Genomic DNA, 20,653 nt, shown 5'->3' with positions numbered 1-20,653 from the left:
AAATTTAAAAACTAAATAAATTGAAAGAATAACAAGAACCAACTTTGTATACTGCAAATAAAATAGATTCAGGAGGAAAAATTGAGTATTCCTTCAATTATTGTCTTTATATGGTAAAAGAGCTCCTTCGAGGACCTGACATGGATGCACCCTGAAGAAATCAAGCTTGCAAAATTGAGAGAAATTTTCTGCTTCCAATTTTTTGTAATTGTGCCTTTTGCAAATTTTATGACACAGAGAATAAGAGTTAAGTGGGTTTTGGACTATAAAAAATATTTCATGGGGCCAGCCTGGTGGCGTAGTGGTTAAGTTCGTGTGCTCTGATTCAGCAGCCCAGGGTTTGCCAGTTTGGATCCCAGACGTGGACCCATACACCACTTATCAAGCCACGCTGTGGAGGCATCCCACACACAAAACAGAGGAAGACTGGCACAGATGTTAGCTCAGCAACAATCTTCCTCAAGTAAAAAGAGGAAGACTTACAACAGATGTTAGCTCAGGGCCAATCTTCCTCACTAAAAAAAGTAAATATTTCATAAATGTATCCCTCAGAGGGGCCTGCCAAGTGGTGTAGTGGTTGGATTCGGGCACCCCACTTCAGCACCCAGGTTCGCAGGTTCGGATCTCAGGCTCAGACCTATGCACCACTCATCAAGCTATGCTGTGGAGGTGTCCCACATACAAAATAGAGGAAGATTGCCACAGATGTTAGCTTGGGACCAATCTTCCTCACACATGAAAAAATGTATTCCTCAGAGAAGGATCACTTAGAAAGCTATGTCTGTCACAATGACCTAAAGGTCAGCACACTCCAGATCAAGTGTAGACCATGATTCCAGTCCTCAGAAACCCTGACCCCCTGGCTTAGCTGATTTCAATGACCATTATGTCTTCTAGAATAAGAGGCCATCTCAAACACAACCAAGAGATTTAAAGATTTAGAGATCATAAATCAGTGGCTCATATTTCAGTCCGAAAGAAAATGGATATAATGTACTCCTGTATCTGGGCCCATCTTGCACTTGTTGAAGAAAATCATAAGTACTTAGGCTGTATAAAGAGACTTCCTATGCCAAAGGCCAGCTTTCTGCGAATGAATTCAAACAAGCAAATCAAAGACCTGCCAGGAAGGTAATACCACCCGCCCTCACAGGAGAGACTTCCTACAGGCTGAGGGCCTGCCGCCAGCCGAGCAGTACTCATGAAGACAAACAGGACACTACCCATGCTGTCAACTTCTGTAACATTCTGTCTTTTGGGAATTAAGAATATGAAAGTGACTAATTCTCCCAAATGTCACTCATTTTGAGTTTTGTGACATGTATGTCCTCTCTGAATCTTTACAGCACTAGCCAGACATTCTAGCCACTGTCTGGGACTACACATAATTATGGTAATTACATCTACCATAATTAGGGAGATAGTAAATGTGATCAAACTTTTATAGAAAGGAAAAACTGAAGTACAGAAAGTTTTAAGCATCCAAAAATTTCAAGTAAATTTCCAACATGAGAATTGAGGAAGTGAGGTTCTTTTTCAGCCATCCAACTTGTTGAATTTGATATATGACTTACATATTACTGGCATAATCAGAAAACAGTCTGTAAACTTCTAGGCTTCTTGCACGGGATAGGTTCATAGCATCCAGGGATGGCAGACATGACCATGGTGAAAATAAAATAGGATATAAAGGAATATAAAACCTTACTGTAAAGAGAGAGTGAAGTTGAATATGTGCCCAGGCCCAGCACTGCAAGATGATAAGAGCTGGTCAACCTGTAAATGCCAGTGCGATTAAATTCTGTAAGACTGACTAGACTGAGAGTCAGGTTCAGAGTATATCCAGAGCCTGACATAAAACAGACATCAATAAACATTTGATGCACAAATCTTTGAAGAGGGAAGTACAACAAGAAAGATGTTTTGGGAAGGGTGGAGTGGAGGAGTGAGAGATGGAACACTAAGACCAATTAAGAGGTTGTTGGGATAAAATAGGTTAAAGTGATAAAGTCCTGAACTGAGGTGGTGGCAGCTGGAATGATAATGAAGGCATTAAAACAAGAGATGACTGTTTGATAGCAGTGGAAAGATTAGGCAAGAGATGGATCATGAAAGGCCTTGAAAGCCAAGCTAGGAGTTCGCACTTGAACCTGCAGCTGACAGGTAGCTTTTAAAGTATTAAGCAGGAGACTAGCATGATTTGCACTTCAGATCTGTCATTCTATTGGAGTAGGAGGCATGATGTAGGCAGGGAAGCCAGTTAAAAGACTACTGCAGGTCCAGGCAAGAAAGGATGAGGCAGAATGTGCGCCTCAGCAGGGAGAACCGAGATCACAGGAGGGAATAAGAACCAAGCCAATGCCTGGATGTGGGGCTTCGAGGAAAAGTTTAGGATGGTGTCAGGTTTTTGCCTGGGAAAAATCATGCGGCTATTAAAGCCAATCACTGAGATAGGAAAGAGAAAAGGGGCAGGTTTGGGGAATATAGAAGTTAGTAACCTTTTGTACGTGCTGAGATCGAGGTGACTATGAGATGCCAAGGCAGAAACATCTAATGGGCAGCTGGATATCTGAGAGTGGAATTCAGAATGGAAAGCTGAGTCAGGGACCAGCCCAGCAGCACAGCGGTTAAGTGCACACATTCCGCTTCAGCGGCCCAGGGTTCATAGGTTCAGATCCCAGGTGCAGACATGGCACCTCTTGGCACACCATGCTGTGGTAGGTGTCCCACATATAAAGTAGAGGAAGATGGACATAAATGTTAGCTCAGGGCCAGTCTTCCTCAGCAGAAAGAGGAGGATTGGCAGCAGATGTTAGCTGAGGGCTAATCTTCCTCAAAAAACAAAAGAAAAAGAAAGCAAGCTAAGTCAGCCACACTGATGTGAGTGTAATAATGGAGTCAAAAGCAAGGGATAGACAAACCACTCAAGGAGAGCACGAAGAAATGATCACAGAGGATGGAGGGTTTCCATTAGGATGGAAGAGGTGGGGAAGACTTAACCATGCTCAGAGCTTACCGTGAAATACCTGTAAAAAGAGGAGACAGGAAATATAGATAAGAAAGGAAAGAATCAATTATGCCAGCTTCTGGAGTGGAGAGGAGGGAAAGGAATCAAGAGGCTAGGAGGAGGAACTAGCCTAGAACAGGAGAAAAAATAAATTCTTCTCTGACACCAGAAAAAAGGAAGATTGGAGGAAATGAAGGTACACATGTGGGCAAGAGGCTGACGTCTAACAGCATTAAGTGTTCTAAGAAGTTGAAGAGTGTTATGAGTTGAATTGTATCCACCACAAATTCCTATGTTGAAGTCTAAACTCTCAGTACCTCCAAATGTGATCTTTTTTTGGAAATAGGGTCATTGTGGATATAGTTAATTAAATTAAGATGAGGTCATCCTGGAGCAGGGTGAGCCCCTAATTCAATATGCTTGCTGCCCTTATAAAAGGGAAAATTTGGATACACAGACACTCTTGAGGGAAGACCATGTGAAGACACATAGGGAGAAGATGGCCATCTCCAAGCTAAGGAAAAAGGCCTGGAATATATCCCTCCCTCACAGCCCTAAGAAGAAACCAACCCTGTCAACACTTTGATCTCAGGCTTCTGCTATCCAGAACTGTAAGCAATAAATTTCTGTTGTTTAAGCTACCAAGTTTGTGGTACTTTTCTACGGCAACTCTAGCAAACCAATACCGAGGGAGTCATTTACTAAAGGAAGGAGGGGTGGAGGAGGGAGGCGAGAAGGTTTGAGGGAGTGGAAAGGTTTCAGCAGGAAACAAACCAGCCACATAGTTCAAGACTGTGCAAAGGAGCCTCAGGTTCCAGCTAAGGCTGGAGATGATAAATTTATTTACAGAGTGATTTCCTCAAGCAGCTCTTGGCAGCCCCTGCGTAAGGGATGAAAAGATGCCAGGGCTGGCAGAGGAGATTACAAGCAAAGTACAAAGGGGTAAGGCCATTGAGGATCCTGGCAAAGGAGCAATGGACCCTGTGTGAACAGAGAAGGAAACAAAGGAGGGGGATGGGTTGCAGGTGGAAGAACAGGCAAGCGCAGGTGGAGTAGGGGTCATCTCGAAACTGGAAGCCAGCAAAGAAGAGAGAGAGGGAGTGCAGCAGGAACGAAAGAGCTAAGACTGGTACTGGGATTCAATGTTTTAGATGAGGAAGTCAAGGAAATGTGACACTAGACTGTTGTATACGGTGTATACATCATTCACACAGACATTGAAGCCTCCGATGATGATGATGATGATGATGACGACGACGACAATGACGACGACGATAGAGTGAGAAAAGACCCATCCGACGACGACGACGACGACGACGATAGAGTGAGAAAAGACCCATCCTCAATGTATGGAAAACAATGATCAGGAATATCCCCAAATCATATTTGTACCTAGTCCCAGACTCTGGTTCTCATGAAAATCACTGCTACATTTATCATCTCGGGTATTACAGTTACATCATATACAAGATAAGAAAGAGGACGTGGGCTAGAAGCTGAGATCAATGTACTCTGCCCGTCTATCTTACAAAATGATTATATTAAGCAGATAGGAAGCAAGTTAACCTCTAAAAATGTACTTGAAGCAGCTACAGATCATATGTAATGCTTTGTACACATTTTCCTAGGGTACAAAAAATAGAGGGAAAATGACAAAATAAGTGTTGGTAGCCCCTTCTACCTCACAAACATGAAATAACTGACCAGAGCAGAGAATAATTACAAAACTCATAAATGATTGCCCATTTTTTTCAAAGTGCTTATATATCTTAAATAAATGAAACTCTTTACACTTCAAAGGTTTACTTCAATTGCTAAAATTTTTGCATTTCTCACCAAAGAGCCAAGCATAGTCAACATTTTCTTCTGGCAACTCATCTGAGCTAAAATAACAGATTCACGAAGCAGAACTAAAACTACACAACTTGTGATTTATGCACAAGAACAATCCATGAATTGCTACGGCTTTAGCCATTTCCAACTCTTCCTATACACATATATTTACACTTAATTGGAGCTTCCAAAGTTCAAAAGGTTTTCTGCATGGTAATTTTACATTGGGGGAGATGGAGTGTATTATCTGACCTTTTGTATTTTAGGTATCATTATTATCTTAAAACAAATCATTAAATTAAAAAATAAAATTCAAAACTTCACCTGAAGACATAGTGTAGCTATTGTTCACTGCCCCAGGAAAAATGGGGCCACTCAGCAGACATGGCCTGGGCATTTATTGGGGACAAAAAGGTGAGAAAAAAATTCGGAAAGTTCTGTAATAGTATCACAGATAAGAAGTTCACAGTTACTAGAGGCTCTCATCACAATGTCACCAAAAACAATGTATCCACTTAAAACTATGCACAAAATAGCAATCTTCTTTCGTCTTTCATTCTGGCTTAACTGTTTGTTTCTCCACCAATCATGTATTTAGCCCCTTCATTTTGACCATGTACTGTGCCAAACCCTGAGACTCCAAAGATCAAGAAGTTCTGTGGGGAAAAAAACAAAACAACAAAATAAAACCAATAAAATTTTATCTGGGATATCCTTATAAATAACTAGTCTATCCACATTAAATGTGTAGATTAACCCACAGAACATAAAACGCTTCCTATTCTAACCAGGGCCCAGACAGGCAAGAAGGGAGGGCAAAATGATCATCCTTAGAATGTCCTCTCTCCGAACATGATGAGCTTCAACAAAATTCCCCATTCCAAAAAAATTGCCTCACACTGTAAATATCTGAAGCCCCTTCCGAAGTGCCTCATCCTCTCTCTACAGCAAGCATCAGCACACAGTTCCTGAATATAATTCCAGGCTGGTTATGAAAATTAGCAGTCAGGTATTTCAGCCTATTTAAGAACAAGTAAATAAATCTTCCAAATAGGTCCCTATTTGTTTTTCTCCTCTGTTCAAGGTCAAACATTTACACACACCCTAGAGAAATCCTCCCCATGAATCAGGGAGCAGCAGCTAAACTCCAGCTCCAGGCACTCTGGAGAAGCCACTCCTTGAAGGAGATAAGGAGCCCTCCAGCTCACACTTACTGAGTAAGGAGAGAGCTGCCACACCTCAATGCATGTCTAAGAAGCTGACCCAGCCCCTACTGAGTAAGGAGAGAGTTGCCACACCTCGATGCCTATCTAAGAAGCTGACCCAGCCCCTAGGTTCAAGACTCAAATGTTAATTGAATTCCAATGGACAGCAGAGTCCCCCACCAAGAAGAAAAGTGGAAGACCATGAAATGAGTTCAAGAAAACTTATACCACTATAATCTGAAGATGATCACAGAAGAACTCAGTGACTTCCTGTTTACATAATAACAAGTGTGATGCTCTTTTCTGATCTTGGTAAAATTATAATTTTATGTTGATTGTTATGTAGGATTCCATCCTACATTTACCGATAGAAAGCAACTTGAAGATCATGGTCTAACTGATTGGTTCTACAAATGAGAAAATTGAGCCCTGGTAAATTAAATGACCTGCCCAAACAGCTAGGAAGTGGCAAGTGAGAATCCACATTGGCTGACCCTCGGATCAACACTCTCTCTCCTCATTTGCAACAGATATTTACTAATATTCAATAGATATTTATCAAATTTTAAACATGTGCAAGACACCCGAGCGATTACAAAGCTGAATGCAATCATTCCCTCAAGGAATCTAAAAAGTGGTGGGTTTTAGACAATATTTTCACAGTTTTTATATGCAAATCATCACATGAAACCTTATATGGAATTTTAGAGGAATATCTGAAATTCTCCTCATAGGGCTAATACTTAATTTCACACTGACTCTTTCCATCCCCCTTTCAGCCCTTCAACTACAGGTGGATGTCATGATCAGTATCAACGATGAGGAGGAGGACAAGGATGATGTTAATCCCAATGATAAGACATTTAGTATGTGCCAGTCACTGCTCTGGAATACAGGTAGCTTATTTAATCCTCACAACCACTGGAGGAAGGAGATGCTAGTACATCTCCATTTTATAACAGGCATGGGGAAAGGAAGTCAACTGCCCTCAAAGGGTACTTGAGCCAGTGTTTATACTCAAGCATGCCTTTTCTAATACTGTCTCCCAGGCTCCTGGCCCTGGCTCTTCCCCTGATTGACTGAAAATTACCTGGCCCTTCTGGACCCCAGTTTCTTCACCTGTGAAATGACGAAGTGGGCCACATGATTTTCCAATGTCTCTTCCAGGTATAGCATTCTGTGACTCACTGATTTGAGGTATTTAACCAAGACGACTTTGTAAAAGCTAAGGATAATTTTGTCCCAAATTACAAAATCCAGACCCTTGTGCTGAGGTTTCACAGTAAGGGAGGGCAGGGAGTTACAGGTTTGAGATATACATCCTTGACTTTCATCTAGGCTCCAATGTCAGATTTTTTTTAAAGCTAATGCCACAACCACATGACAGAATAACATATAGTCATTAACAATGGTGTTTAAACAAGACAAGAGGTTTTTTAAATTCCTAGTGATGATTAGGAGTCATCCCTAAAAACATGGGGAAATATGCTACAGGTTAAAAGAAAAGAGCAGGATACAATATAGGAGCTATGTTTTCTTTTTGTTGCTTTTTTTAACATGGGGAAAGAAGCAAGAAGAGCATTCAACAGTGGTCATAGCTGAATAATAGGATTTGGGAGATTTTTCTTTCTCCTTTTCCTTTTCTTATTTTTTATGTAAGCTTAAATTACCACTATAATTAGAGGGGAGACTGTTCTTTATAAAGTGAGAAAAGGTGTCCAATATGCTCACATTGATTTCTTCTGGGAAGAAAGAAAATATTCTCCTAAACACATTTCAGTAACACTGCAGAAATTCCAGAAATACAGGTCTAGAGGAAAACATCATCATTACCTACTACAGATGGGGAAGAAAAGATTCCTCTATTGCTTCAGGTCTAGAGTAACTAAGTTTTACAGGATGTTTCAGGAATGCTGGCGGGGAAGTTGCTCTGGAGTCCAGGACACATGGCTTTATAGAGCTGGACCCAGGGAAAGAAAGAACAGGTGCAGCAGTGAAGCAGCAGACCGTGAGAGCCAAATGTCACTGGCCCCATCCAGAAATGCCAGTCTGGAGCAGGTTCTCCCTGAGTGGTCCTGCCCTGCACCACAGCCACACGGCCAAGGGGACTTTCCATGAGCACAAATGTCCTTTCCTCTCTGAAGCACTACAGCCAAGGGAGGACAGGTAGCATAGTTCATGGAATCTGCAACTGTGAAATCAATCACAATCAAACTAACCTGTGCTTTCATTAGGCTGCAGGATAAGCACATTGTGTAGACACATCCGTGTTCATATACAAACATGCAATATATATATAGACACGTGGCCCAATTTACAACACAGATCAATTACTGTGGCTTTGGATGGCGACAATGAAACACTTCACTCTACAGCACTCTTGAGAGCATTTTGTAAACATTATTTCTCTGGTGATTCCCACTGATACTACAAAAGTCTCAGGAAAGAGTACAATTGAAAAAAATCACATTCAGAATGCTATTAATTACATATGAACCCTCTGCCTTATTTGAACAGGCTTTTTTGCTACTTTGCAGCAAGTAAATAAAGACAGATCTGATATACAAAGAATAGGAAAACTAGCACAGGAAAAATCAGCTCCTCCTTTGGGAGTCTGACAAACAATATGTGGCGTCAATGTCACATCACACCCTGATTCAGAGGATGGCTCAAGAGAGCCGTGCTGCCCAGCTCACCAACAGCTCCAGACTTGCCCCAGGCACACACCACACTGGGTTTCACTGGCACTAACACCATCAAGAAGGCAAAACACAAAGGTCTGCGGGTACCTTTTCTCTATTAATTTAAAAAGACATATTTCTGTTGATTGCTGCCAAAATTCATTTGAAGGATTATTTAAAATTGGAAGATAATATATTGTAACTAAATAAAGAGATGTCATCTCTTGTCTTTTTCAAGGCATTTTTTTCTGTGTCTAAGCGTGAAGTTGGCACCTATTGACTTTACCTGGCAGTAATTAAATACATCTAACATTAGATAAAGAAATTTAACCTACCTCATCAAAGGTGGTGTCATCTTTCTTCAAAGCTATAAAATAAAAAGGGAAAGGAAACAGTTATTGTGAAACATCTCAAAGAGACCAAGTATCTAAGTTCTAGAAAACAGAAAAAAAAAAAAGCAGTATGGTGTTTTCCTTTGAGAAAGTAAAATTGTACCCTATCCTGAATAACAATGTTATGATACAAATACCAAAACTGCAAATGAGAGAGAGAGTTGCACAGCATGCATCTTTGTGAAATACTTTCATAAATATGGAAATGATCTATCCTCCCAAGTATAGAAAAGAATGATCTTTCCCCTATCACTTCTTCAGTAGGAAAATATTTTAATGACAGAATGAAAAAGTAGTCTTTAAGAAATTTCCCATTAAACCTCTGGGCTTTGAGCATATATCATTATGCATGTTGTATGGACCTCCCAAACCAACTGTTAGGATGACACCCACTCTGCACAGTGCCCTGAATGAGATTTTCACACTAGGGAAGTTTAAGTACAGTGATGAAAAACCAAGCATGTAAAATAAGCACTGTAGAGACAAACATTTCAACATGAGAAACTTTAGAACAAAGTTTCACCAAAGGAAATAATACATTCAGAATATTTTATAGGAACTAGAAAATACTTGAAATTTATTTTAAATATACATGGTTCAGAATTAGAATTCTATTCCTCTAAAGGGAAAGAGAAGTATTTCATGCATAGTTGGAAAACACCTAGTTCCTCAAATCTTAGAATTACTTAGAATGTTTCATATTAAGGTAAATGCACAAAGTAGCTAATTTAGCTGAAACATAGTAGCTCATTTAGTTGAAACCACTAGTTGGAGAAATGTTTTAAATCTACAGAATTTGTACATAGGTGTTTACGGGTCTATACTGGAGAGTCCTGTTCTGGATAGAAGTATCTGGGTAGCTCTTACTTGGAAATGTTCTGACAAAAGCAATAAATAGAAAGCAAATTATTTCGGCAATTGAGCTCAGAGAGAAGTCACATGCCTAAACTGAATCCATCATACCAAAGCTTATGTTATATAGCAACCCTAAGGCTATTTTCTCTGTTTCATACTATAAATTTGTCTTTTAAAAACTTCCAGAAGTACGTGGCTGTGGTGGTAAGTTAAGGTTAAGTTAAGGTAAGGTAAGGTAAGGTGGTAAACTAAGGTAGGTTGAGGAAGATAAAATGTTGCTGAAAGTTTCTTAGTCTTCCCCTTTTGCTTAAGAAACTGATCTGTAATAGATATCTCTACCTCCTTTATTAGAGAACAATTTTTTCTGAATGGAAAATAAAAAGGTAGGCTTTTGTCACAGTCTCAAATGACTTAACTTTTTTTTTTTTGAGGAAGATTAGCCCTGAGCTAATATCTGCTGCCAATCCTCTTTTACTGAGGAAGACTGTCCCTGAGCTAACATCTGTGCCCATCTTCCTCTACTTTATATGTGGGACGCCTGCCACAGCATGGCTTGCCACATGGTGCCATGTCTGTACCTGGGATCCAAACCGGTGAACCCTGGGCCGCTGAAGTGGAGTGTGCGCACTTAACCACTGCGCCACCGGGCCAGCCCCTCAAATGATATATCTTGCACTCAATTACTCACATATATTTTATCATGTATTTGACTTAACTTACATTAAACATAAAATAACCTATCTTGATAGAAAGATATGAGACCCTAGATGATTCCTTTTTTTATTGTAGCAACATTGGTTTATAACTTTATATAAATTTCAGGTGTACATCATTATATTTTGATTCCTGTGTAGATTACACCATGTTCTCCACCCAGAGACTAATTACAATCCATCACCACACACATGCGCCTATTGACCCCTTTCACCTTCTTCCCTCCCTCCATCTTCTCTGGTAACCACCAATCCAATCTCTGTTACTATGTGTTTGTTTGTTGTGTTTTTACCTTCTACTTATGAGTGAGATCATACAGTATTTGACTTTCTCCCTCTGATTTATTTTGCTTAGCAAAATACCCTCAAGGTTCATCCATGTGGTCACAAATGGTCGGATGTCATTGCTTCTTATGGCTGAGTAGTATTCCATTGTGTCTATATACCACTTCTTCTTTATCCATTCATTCCTTGATGGGCACCTAATTTTCTTCCAAGTTTTGGCCATTGTGAATAATGCTGCAACGACATAGGGGTGCAAGTATCTTTACGTATTCGTGTTCTCATGTTCTTTGGATAAATACCCAGCAATGGGATAGCTGGATCATATGGTAGATCTATTCTTAATTTTCTGAGGAATCTCCATACTGTTTTCCAAAGTGGCTGCACCAGTTTGCATTCCCACCAGCAGTGTTTCAGAGTTCCCTTTTCTCTACAACCTCTCCAACACTTGTGGCTTCCTATCTTGTTAAAGATAGCCATTCTGACGGGAGAGAGGTGATACCTCATCGTAGGTTTTTCTTTCTTTCTTTCTTTTTTTTTTTTTTTTTTGAGGAAGATTAGCCCTGAGCTAACTACTGCCAATCCTCCTCTTTTTGCTGAGGAAGACTGGTACTGAGCTAACATCCGTGTCTATCTTCCTCTGCTTTATATGTGGGGCACCTGCCACAGCATGGCTTGCCAAGCGGTGCCATGTCCACACCCAGGATCCAAACCAGCAAACCCTGGGCCGCCAAGAATCGGAATGTGCGCACTTAACTGCTGCGCCACGTGGCCAGCCCCTTTTCTTTCTTTTTAAGTAAGCTTTTTGATGAGGAAGATTGGCCATGAGCTAACATTTGTTGCCAATCTTCCTTTTTTTCCCCTCTCCCGAAAGCCCCAGTACCTAGTTGTATATCCTAGTTGTAAGTGATTCTAGTTCTTCTATGTGGCATGCTGCCACAGCATGGCTTGATGAGCAGTGAGTAGGTCCGTGCCCAGGATCCAAACCCTGGGCGGCCAAAGCAGAGCACATTAACTTGACCATTCAGCCACGGGGCAGGTCCCTCACCGTAGTTTTGATTTGCATTTCCCTGATAGTTAATGATGTTGAACATCCTTTCATCATCTGTATACCTTCTTTGCAGAAATGTGTGTTCAGATATTTTACCCATTTTTAAACTGGGTTGTTAATTTTGTTGTTGTTGAGATGAATGAGTTCTTTATATATTTTGGATATTAAGCCCTTATCAGATATATGATTTACAAATACCTTCTCCCAATTGTTAGGTTGTCTTCTCGTTTTGCTGACAGTTTCCTTTGCTGTGCAGAAGCTTTTTACCTTGATGTAGTCCCATTTGTTCATTTTGCCTATTGTTTCCCTTGACAAGCTAGACATAGTACTTGACAATATGCTGCTAAGACTGATGTTGAAGAGCATACTCCCTATGTTTTCTTCTAGCAGTTTTATGGTTTCAAGTCTTACATTCAAGTCTTTAGTCCATTTTGAGTTAATTTTTGTGTATGGTGTAAAATAATGTTCTACTTTCATTCTTTTGCATGTGGCTGTCCAGTTTTCCCAACACCATTTATTGAAGAGGCTCTCCTTTCTCCATTGTATGTTCTTGGCTCCCTTGTCGAAAATTAGCAGTCCATAGATGTGTGGGCTTATTTCTGGGCTCTCAATTCTGTTCCTTGATCTGTGTGATTGTTTTTGTGCCAGTACCATGCTGTTTTGGTTATTACAGCTTTTCAGTATATTTTGAAATCAGGGAGTGTGACACTTCCAGCTTCGTTCTTTTTTCTCAAGAATCCTTTGGCTATTCAGGGTCTTTTGTTGTTCCATATAAATTTTAGGATTCTTTGTTCTATTTCTGTGAAACATGTTGTTGGAACTTTGATAAAGATTGCATTGAACCTGTAGATTGCTTTAGGAAGTATGGACATTTTAACTATGTTAATTCTTCCAAATCCAAGAGCATGGTATATTTTTCCACTTCTTTGCATCTTCTTCAATTTCTTTCAACAATGCTTTGTAGTTTTCAGTATACAGATCTTTCACCTCTTTGGTTAAGTTTATTCCTAGATATTTTATTCTTTTTTTGTGATTGTAAATGGGATTGTATTCTTAATTTCTCTTTCTGCTACTTCATTGTTAGTGTATAGAAATGCAACTGATTTTTGTATGTTGATTTTGTATCTTGCAACTTTACCATATAAATTTATTATTTCTAAAAGTTTTTCGGTGGATTCTTTAGAATTTTCTATATATAAAATCATGTCACCTACAAATAGTGACAGTTTTACTTCTTCCTTTCCAATTTGGATCCCTTTTATTTCTTTTTCTTGCCGGATTTCTCTGAGTAGGACTTCCAATACCATGTTAAATAAGAGTGGTGACAGTGGGCATCCTTGTCTGGTTCCTGTTCTTAGAGGGATAGCTTTCAGTTTTTCTCCATTGAGAATGATATTAGCTGTGCATTTGTCATATGGCTTTTATTCTGTTGAGGTAGTTTCCTTCTATATCCATTTTATTCAGAGTTTTTATCATAAATGGATGCTGGATCTTGTCAAATGATTTCTCTGCATCTCTTGAGATGATGATGTGATTTTTATTCTTCATTTAGTTAATGTCCTGTATCACATTGATTGATTTGCAGATGTTGAACCATCCCTGCATCCTAGATGATTCTTAATGGCTACATTTTAACTTAGAATGTAAAATTTCTAATAGAAATCTTTCTTTAAATATCAGTCAACAATGTTACTAGACTATACCCCTCACTCCCTTAATCCAAAGCATGTCCTTTAATTAGCATACTTGACTAGTGATTCCTTTTTAAAACATTAGTGACCTACACAAATATAGACAAGTTGCTCCATCTAAAAAACAATTTTTTGGAATAAGAAATGATCAGCTCATTGATTTCAAACACAAAGTCAATTATTGTACAGCCTCATACAAGCTCCTTTAACAGAGACTAATGGAAAACACATTATGTGGCTGCCATGCAAGATGCAAAGCTATAGCAGCAAACTTATAATTCACAGCACAAACTTTAAAATTTATTTTCTTTACTTTGGACCTGACAAAAGTTCTGGAAATTCAGCTATGGGTTTTCTTAAGCAAAGCAGCCAGTAAGAACTACAGTTGATACTATGCCTTAGGGAATTGCAAACATGGAATGAAGACCCTCAAGATGAGAGATGAGGAAAACAAAAAACCAGAATGTCTTTGACACCCAAATGACTATTTTCTTCTTGTCGCCTAAGTCCTGCCAATCCCCCCAAAATCCTAGATAAAGGGGTGGGGTCTGTCAGAAAGAAAAGGAGGAAGGAGAAGAGGCAATTGCAGGTGTATTTTCTAAGATATAACGAGCAGGAAGCCAGATTCTCTCCCCTGCACCCTACTCGCAAGCCCAGGCTACCTCAGGGGAAAACATTTTAAGACCAAGAAGTCTATTGCTTCATTGAAACCCTTCATTGCTAGATGGACATTGTACAGTTTCTTCTAAATATGGAATCTTTGCCCTGAACAGCAGTTAAAAGTAACAACAGAGGCCAATGAAAGGTGTCTTTGCCAAATATTTATCAGGTCATTGACGAATAAACTTTGACCTAAACAAGTACACAACATCTCATTATTGATTACATTCCCTGATTGCTATTAATTATTCATGTAAATGTAAACCCACAATTGTCTTCAAGGATATCATGGGATAACAAGCATATTACACCTCTCTTGGTTAACAAAGGGGCATATACCATTTAAGATAATCACATATTCTATTCAGTCCTCTGCTCAGACATTGATTCCTCTAGAAAGCTTTCCATGATCTCACCAAGACTAAAGTGATGTCCCTCCTATGTGCTCCAAAAGCAAATTATGCTAACCTTTACAGTAGAATTTGTCACTCTATATTGTTAATGCCCATTCATTGGCCTGTCTTTCTTAAAGTCCTTAAGGACAAGGACTAGTAACAATGGTCACTGAATCTGAATGCCAGCACAATATCCAGCATACAGGAGATACTTGAGAATTATTTGAATTAACGAGTTCTACCTCAATGGCAAAATGATACCATCTTACACTTTGAGATACACTAAAGTTTTAGCATACGAAAAACCATACACTATTCTCTCTTATGAAAGAATTATAGACATAAATTCCATTTCATAGTTTTCAAATTAAAATTTTTTGAAACTACATTGGGAGAGGATATGGTACAATAGTTAAAACTTGTGCCTGAACCTTTAACCTTACCTTTCTCTTTCCTGACAGAATGGATTTATCAAATGACAGTTGGACTCTAGAATTACACACTTAAGGTAACAAACCCGAAAACGCAGTGTAACTACAGTCTCTTCCTTTTGTTCAGATCTCTCACAAACTACATCTTTTAAAGAAATAGTATACATGGAGTTCATCTCAAATATCACAGAGTATAAACTTCCTTTCTCCAGGAGATAATCCAAATAAGTGTGAAGAAGTGCATTCAAATGAATACGAAGAAATGTCAGTTTGACCCTAATCTTACACCGGATATTACAGAAAGCCTTTCTCCTCCCAGGCTATCAATCAAAAATAAAAAAGAAACAAGGGAAAATAAGAGAAAGGGGGTTTTAATATAAACTTTTTTTAACTATAATTCCAATTTATCTTTGTTTATACTAACCTAAATTTTTTTAAAAAATATGTATGAGACAACTATAGGAATTCCTAAATAAGCAAACACCCTGACACTATTTAGCAGAAAACCATAAATACTCACTACTGAAATCAACAGATGACTTTGAAATCAAATTACATCCATGTTATAAAAGAACCATAGCTGTATTATAGTCACTCCCTGGCAGATGTCGTAAATTAGAGTGCTAAGGCTTGAAAGCTAATGTGTTTTATTAGACCTTTTATAATATAGTAATCTCAGATCTGCTGTATTTCGGGTGGGCAGTGACAAAGGTGGCATGGACTTTCATGTATGAATAAATTAAACATTAGCATTGCTACTTTTATATAGTCAGAGTTATTACTAATAAATTCATTGATTGGATATCACATACTTTCAAAAGTTGTCCTCATTTTCCATAGATGAATGATTACTAATTTCTTATGGTTAAACAATGATACTGTATATTTTACCACAGAACAAGCTACACTTTTGAATCACACTAAAAAAGCAAAATAAAGTCAGTATGTTTATGTCATCAGCCATCGTAGAATGGTTAAAGGGAATGAACATAGTGAGATGTTGGATTATCCAGCAGGAATAAACCATTCACTCTTTGATCCTCTCATGAAGTACCAATGAAGAAAAGAGGAAGACAGGGGATAAACAGAGAAATCAGAAGGAATAATAACAGCCTCCAGTATTGATCTTCACCATATGACAGATACCACACTAGATATTTTATGTATTTTATCCAATTTAATCTTCACAACAACTTTAAGAAAATTTACAGATGAGGACTTGAGTTTAGGGAAATTCTGCTAGCTGCCCAAGGCACACAACAAGCAGGGAAAATGGGATTTGAACCCAGAGTGGCCTAACACCAAAACCTATCCCATTTCCAGGTTAGCTAAACCGTAAAGTCAGTGGCCACTTCTTCCCTCACTTCTCTTGCTCCCACCTAGAAGATCAATTATGTCAGTATCACGCAATCTCTAATAATGATAATAACATATTACGAGCATTTACTGAGTCTTTACTACGTACCACACAGGACAACATATGCATTATTTCCCTAAGCGTCAATAACAAAAAAACTGAGTTGTACATGAAAAACAAGCTCAGAAGTTGAGGGACCTGCCCAAGGTCACTCAGCTACAAATGGCAACACCAGAAATCCCCAGTCTGTCTGACACACAGCCCACACCTTTAATCAATGCACTATATAATCCCACAGTAAAGCCTCAGTTCAACAGCCTCCAGCACCTTAAAAATCTTTAAATAATCAGGTTGATTTCCTTGCTTTTTGATTTTGCAAATAAAATATCAAGAAAATACATAAAGATTTATTTTTCTGTAATCCTACTTCTAATGAATGTCTCGGGCTTGGTGTACAATCATAACCACTTAAAAACTCTTTATCTCCTTTTACAGTATTCCAGAACGAGATTGGTTATTCAGAATCATATCCTCCACCAATACAACGAATAATCAGTTATGTTCACTGTACTGTACACTCTTTTCAAGAGGGAGAAAATAAAATCTACTAGATATTAGAAGACATTTTAACAAGAGTTGCAATCAAAAGGAGTTTCACATCACTAAATCTCAGTAAGCTAGAAAATCCAATTAACTATAATACCCCATTTGCCAGCATTGTAGTTAATCCAAATTTTACTGATTGTCTATCAAAACCTTGAAATTATTTAAACATAAGGAATTTTTATATTAATGTCCTTGGTTTCTTACTGACTCAATTGCAATGAATTATTTAACACAAAACTGGAAGGGCTCCAACAGAGTCATTAGCATTAGTAAATATACAGTTAATGTGTTTTAGAACAGGGCCTAATGGACTCCAGAACCTGCCTCTGTGATGGTTGGGGTAGGGGGCTGAAACATCCTCCTTAATAATGAACCTTGCAGGCTCACACGCTTCTTGACTTCCAACTTCATTTGAATGTAGGGACTCTTCTCAGCATCCCTAACTTGCAAGAGTGAAACTCCAATATCCAATACATTTAATAAGTAAAACCAGGAATAAGTATTGGTTTCACACCACAACTTTACAGTCTTCTTGGGGATGCTTTTGGATACAAATAGGAAATTTTAACTTAAAAGACAACAAACAAAAAACGAGGCTAAATTTCGGTCTTCGTTTTCTCTTACCTGAAGAAAGTTTGCATATTTTACGCTGCACTTATATAATGATTTTTATGTGAACGAATGGAAGGATGACTACAGTATTCATATGCACTCCAGTGGTTTACTTTAAGGAATTAAGCATCTTATGCTTATTTTCCATTAACCCCTTCATTAACATGGATGACATGTTAAATAAGTGGAACAAAGGCTAGAAGGCTTCTTAGGGACTCGGAGGGCTTACTCTTAGTGCCTGTGCAATTTTCTCGCTGAAAGCAGTTACCTGTATAAACGAAAGTTATGTTAGAGGAGGCAGCTACCGTCTTAAGGTGCAAAGAGGTTTTCCATGGCCAACCCTAGAAATCTAACAAACCCATTCCACGTGATACTGTTGTCACCCGCTTACAGTCTGTGGCATTTATTCTTAGATGTCCTAAAACATTTCTCGGTCGGTTTTTAGTTGTTGGTCGGTTGGCTGATCTAAAGACAATAGCACTGGAGCCCTAGTAAATGAAAGAAGTTCGGAAGACTTATTCCTAAATGTTCCGACAAGTTCACGGCACGCATTTCTCTGCAGCAGTGGAAAAATTCGGAGAACACCCAAATCTCGCTTTCGAGGACTCGAAGTACGGAACAAAAGGTCCCCAGGTATCTGTCCCACTTCTCTTTAGGTTGGATGTGTTAAACAATAGCGAGGCGCAACTCAACGTTTCACCAACGTTCAAAGCTAAATTATTGACTAAACACCCGATATCAAAGCCTGCGCACACAAAATAAGGGACCCAGGCGGCCGCGCAGCCCGGTGCGCAGCGGGGGCAGGGGCGTTCCCCGCGGGCGGGCGCGAGAGCCCGAGCGCTAGCGGCGAGGCAGGGGAACCCAAACTGTAGGCTTAAGATGGTCCACAAACGAACCTCCAGATCTGAGGCAGAGGGGTGTCTCTCCTTGCCGTTGCCGCCCTCCCCAGGTCCCGGGCACTGCTCCCTCCACGCTCCGCGCGCCCCACGCCAGCCCGGTGGCCGCTGCCCGGCTGGTGCCAGAAGCGCGGGGCCAGGGAGCGGGCGCCGGGGCGGCGGGCCGGGTGCCCCGGGCAGCGCGCCACTCACCGATGCGGCTGAAACTCTCCGACAAAGTTCTCCGCAACTTCTTCATCTTGCCGATCTTCTCGGCCGGCTGGGGCTCAATGAGGTCGCACATCTGGGCGACACCGGGCCCCGGCAACTTCCCCAAACTGGTCCAGAGCGGAGAGCAGACAACGGCGAGGGCGCGCGGCGCAGGGAAGGCGGCGCCTCCTCCTCCTCCTCCACCTCCTCCTCCTCCGGCCGGGAGGCGACGCGCAGGGCTCGGGAGGCGAGCGGCGAGCGGCAGGCTCGGCTCGGCTCGGGCCTGGGCCTCGGCTGGGCGGGCGGACGGGCTTCTCTACGTGGTGCCGGGGGCGGCCGCGACCGCCGCCGCTGTGGGGGCCCCGCGCCGCGCCGCCGCCGCCCGGCTCATTTTCCCTCCTTTGTAACCGAGAGGAGCGCGGCCGGGGGCGGGGCGGGCCGGGGACCAGGTGCGGGAGCCGGGGGTCGCCGAGCGCGCGGGGCGCGGGCGGGGAGAAGTTCTCAGCCCCGAGTTTCCGCGCTCGGGAGAAAGGGCCGCGGCGCGAACCGCCACCCGACCCTCCCGCACCGCCCCTCCCGCCGCCGCCGCCGCCGCCGCCGCCGCCGCCCCGCCTCCCCCTCGGCGAAGGCCCGCGGGCGCGGGACCCCGGCGCGACCTCGGCTCCCCGCTCGGAGCCGCGTCCCCGGCGGCCTCCCCGGCGCCTCCCCAGCCCGCGCGCCCCGCCGCGCCCCCTCCCGGTCGCCCCCGGCCCGGGCCGCGCCCTGCCCGCCTCGCCCGCGCGCGAGGCCCCGGCTGGCGAAGGGCTGCGAACCCGCGGGGCTGGGAACGGGCCGCGACTGGGGGCCCTGTCTCGGGCTGAGGGTAGGTCACCGAAAGGACAGGGGCTGAGGCTAGACCATCTAGCTGAGTGGTTTCCTCCCTGCCACGAACGCAAGTGACAAGAGCGCGGAGTTGGGGGCGTGGGAGGAGGCCGCCACCACTGCCTCACGGTCGGGGGAGTGGAAAGGCCTCCAGGAGACGCGCAGGTTTGACCGTGATTTTTTTTTTTTAATATTGTCTAGGAAGCTGTGAAGTGAAGGATCCAAAGGGAAAGATGGGCCCATTTTTTAGGAGAGTCAAGTGCAAAAGCAGAAGCTTCAACTGTAACCCCGCAGGGCAAGGCTAGTGCTCTGTTTCCTTCATCCCTGTGTCTGACGCTAAGTGACAGACGGGAATGCGGATGAGCTGATGATACAAGTACCCAGTTCTACAGTAAATAGCAAACACTAGCCCTTAGTCTACTTCTCAGTTTTAAAACATATTTCTAAATGGGAAGACTTAAAGCCAAAAAGATTCTGACCTACTCTTCCCCCACCGCCAAAAATGAACTTTGAAGGAGGGAGGGGGTGCTTTATAAAACCCCACAACAAATAGTTCGGCAGCAAAGACAGATCGTCTTCATTCTACTAAAACGTGGTACAGCGAATGCTCCAAACGTCACTCTCCCAGGGGAGAAAGAAGGAAGACGGGGGAGGTCCTGAATGTGTTGATTTGGGGCCAGCAAACTCCTTATGAATAGAAATTTAGTAATCTTGAGTCATCTGGCTGGGTAAGTAATAAGAGCTTGTGAGCGTGTGACAATGCCGTTCAGTTTAAAGGAAGTTTCGGGGAGTTTGTGTTTTGTTAAAAGATTTTTATCTTAAAAACTAGCCCCCTGCCTTCCTTAAACTGTGAGGTAGAACATTTTGACTTGTTCTGCCCTGCACTGAGCACATTATGGGGTCTTGATAGATTGCAGCTGATAAAAGACAGGAATT

General features: G+C 41.5%; 1 protein-coding gene across 5 annotated transcripts in view; it reads right to left on the bottom strand.

Annotated features, from left to right (window-relative positions):
* CDK14 (cyclin dependent kinase 14) overlaps window positions 1–19,434 on the bottom strand; it is a 549,155-nt gene extending 529,721 nt beyond the window's left edge. For 2 of the 5 annotated variants that reach the window (XM_070617451.1, XM_070617450.1), the window contains exons 1-2: window positions 18,860–19,429; window positions 9,062–9,093 (exon numbers count right to left, since the gene is read on the bottom strand). In XM_070617451.1, coding sequence (XP_070473552.1) covers window positions 9,062–9,093; window positions 18,860–18,950 — 123 coding nt within the window. In that variant the 5' untranslated portion in view covers window positions 18,951–19,429. Of the gene's footprint in view, window positions 1–9,061; window positions 9,094–18,859 lie in introns of all 5 variants that reach the window. The other 3 variants (XM_070617452.1, XM_070617453.1, XM_070617449.1) reach the window with 2 other exon arrangements.
* Between the last annotated feature and the right edge of the window lie 1,219 nt (window positions 19,435–20,653).

This window comes from Equus przewalskii, chromosome 4 (assembly GCF_037783145.1).
Source record: "Equus przewalskii isolate Varuska chromosome 4, EquPr2, whole genome shotgun sequence".
Lineage (NCBI taxonomy): Eukaryota > Metazoa > Chordata > Mammalia > Perissodactyla > Equidae > Equus > Equus przewalskii.
This window is presented reverse-complemented; position numbering and strand designations above follow the sequence as displayed.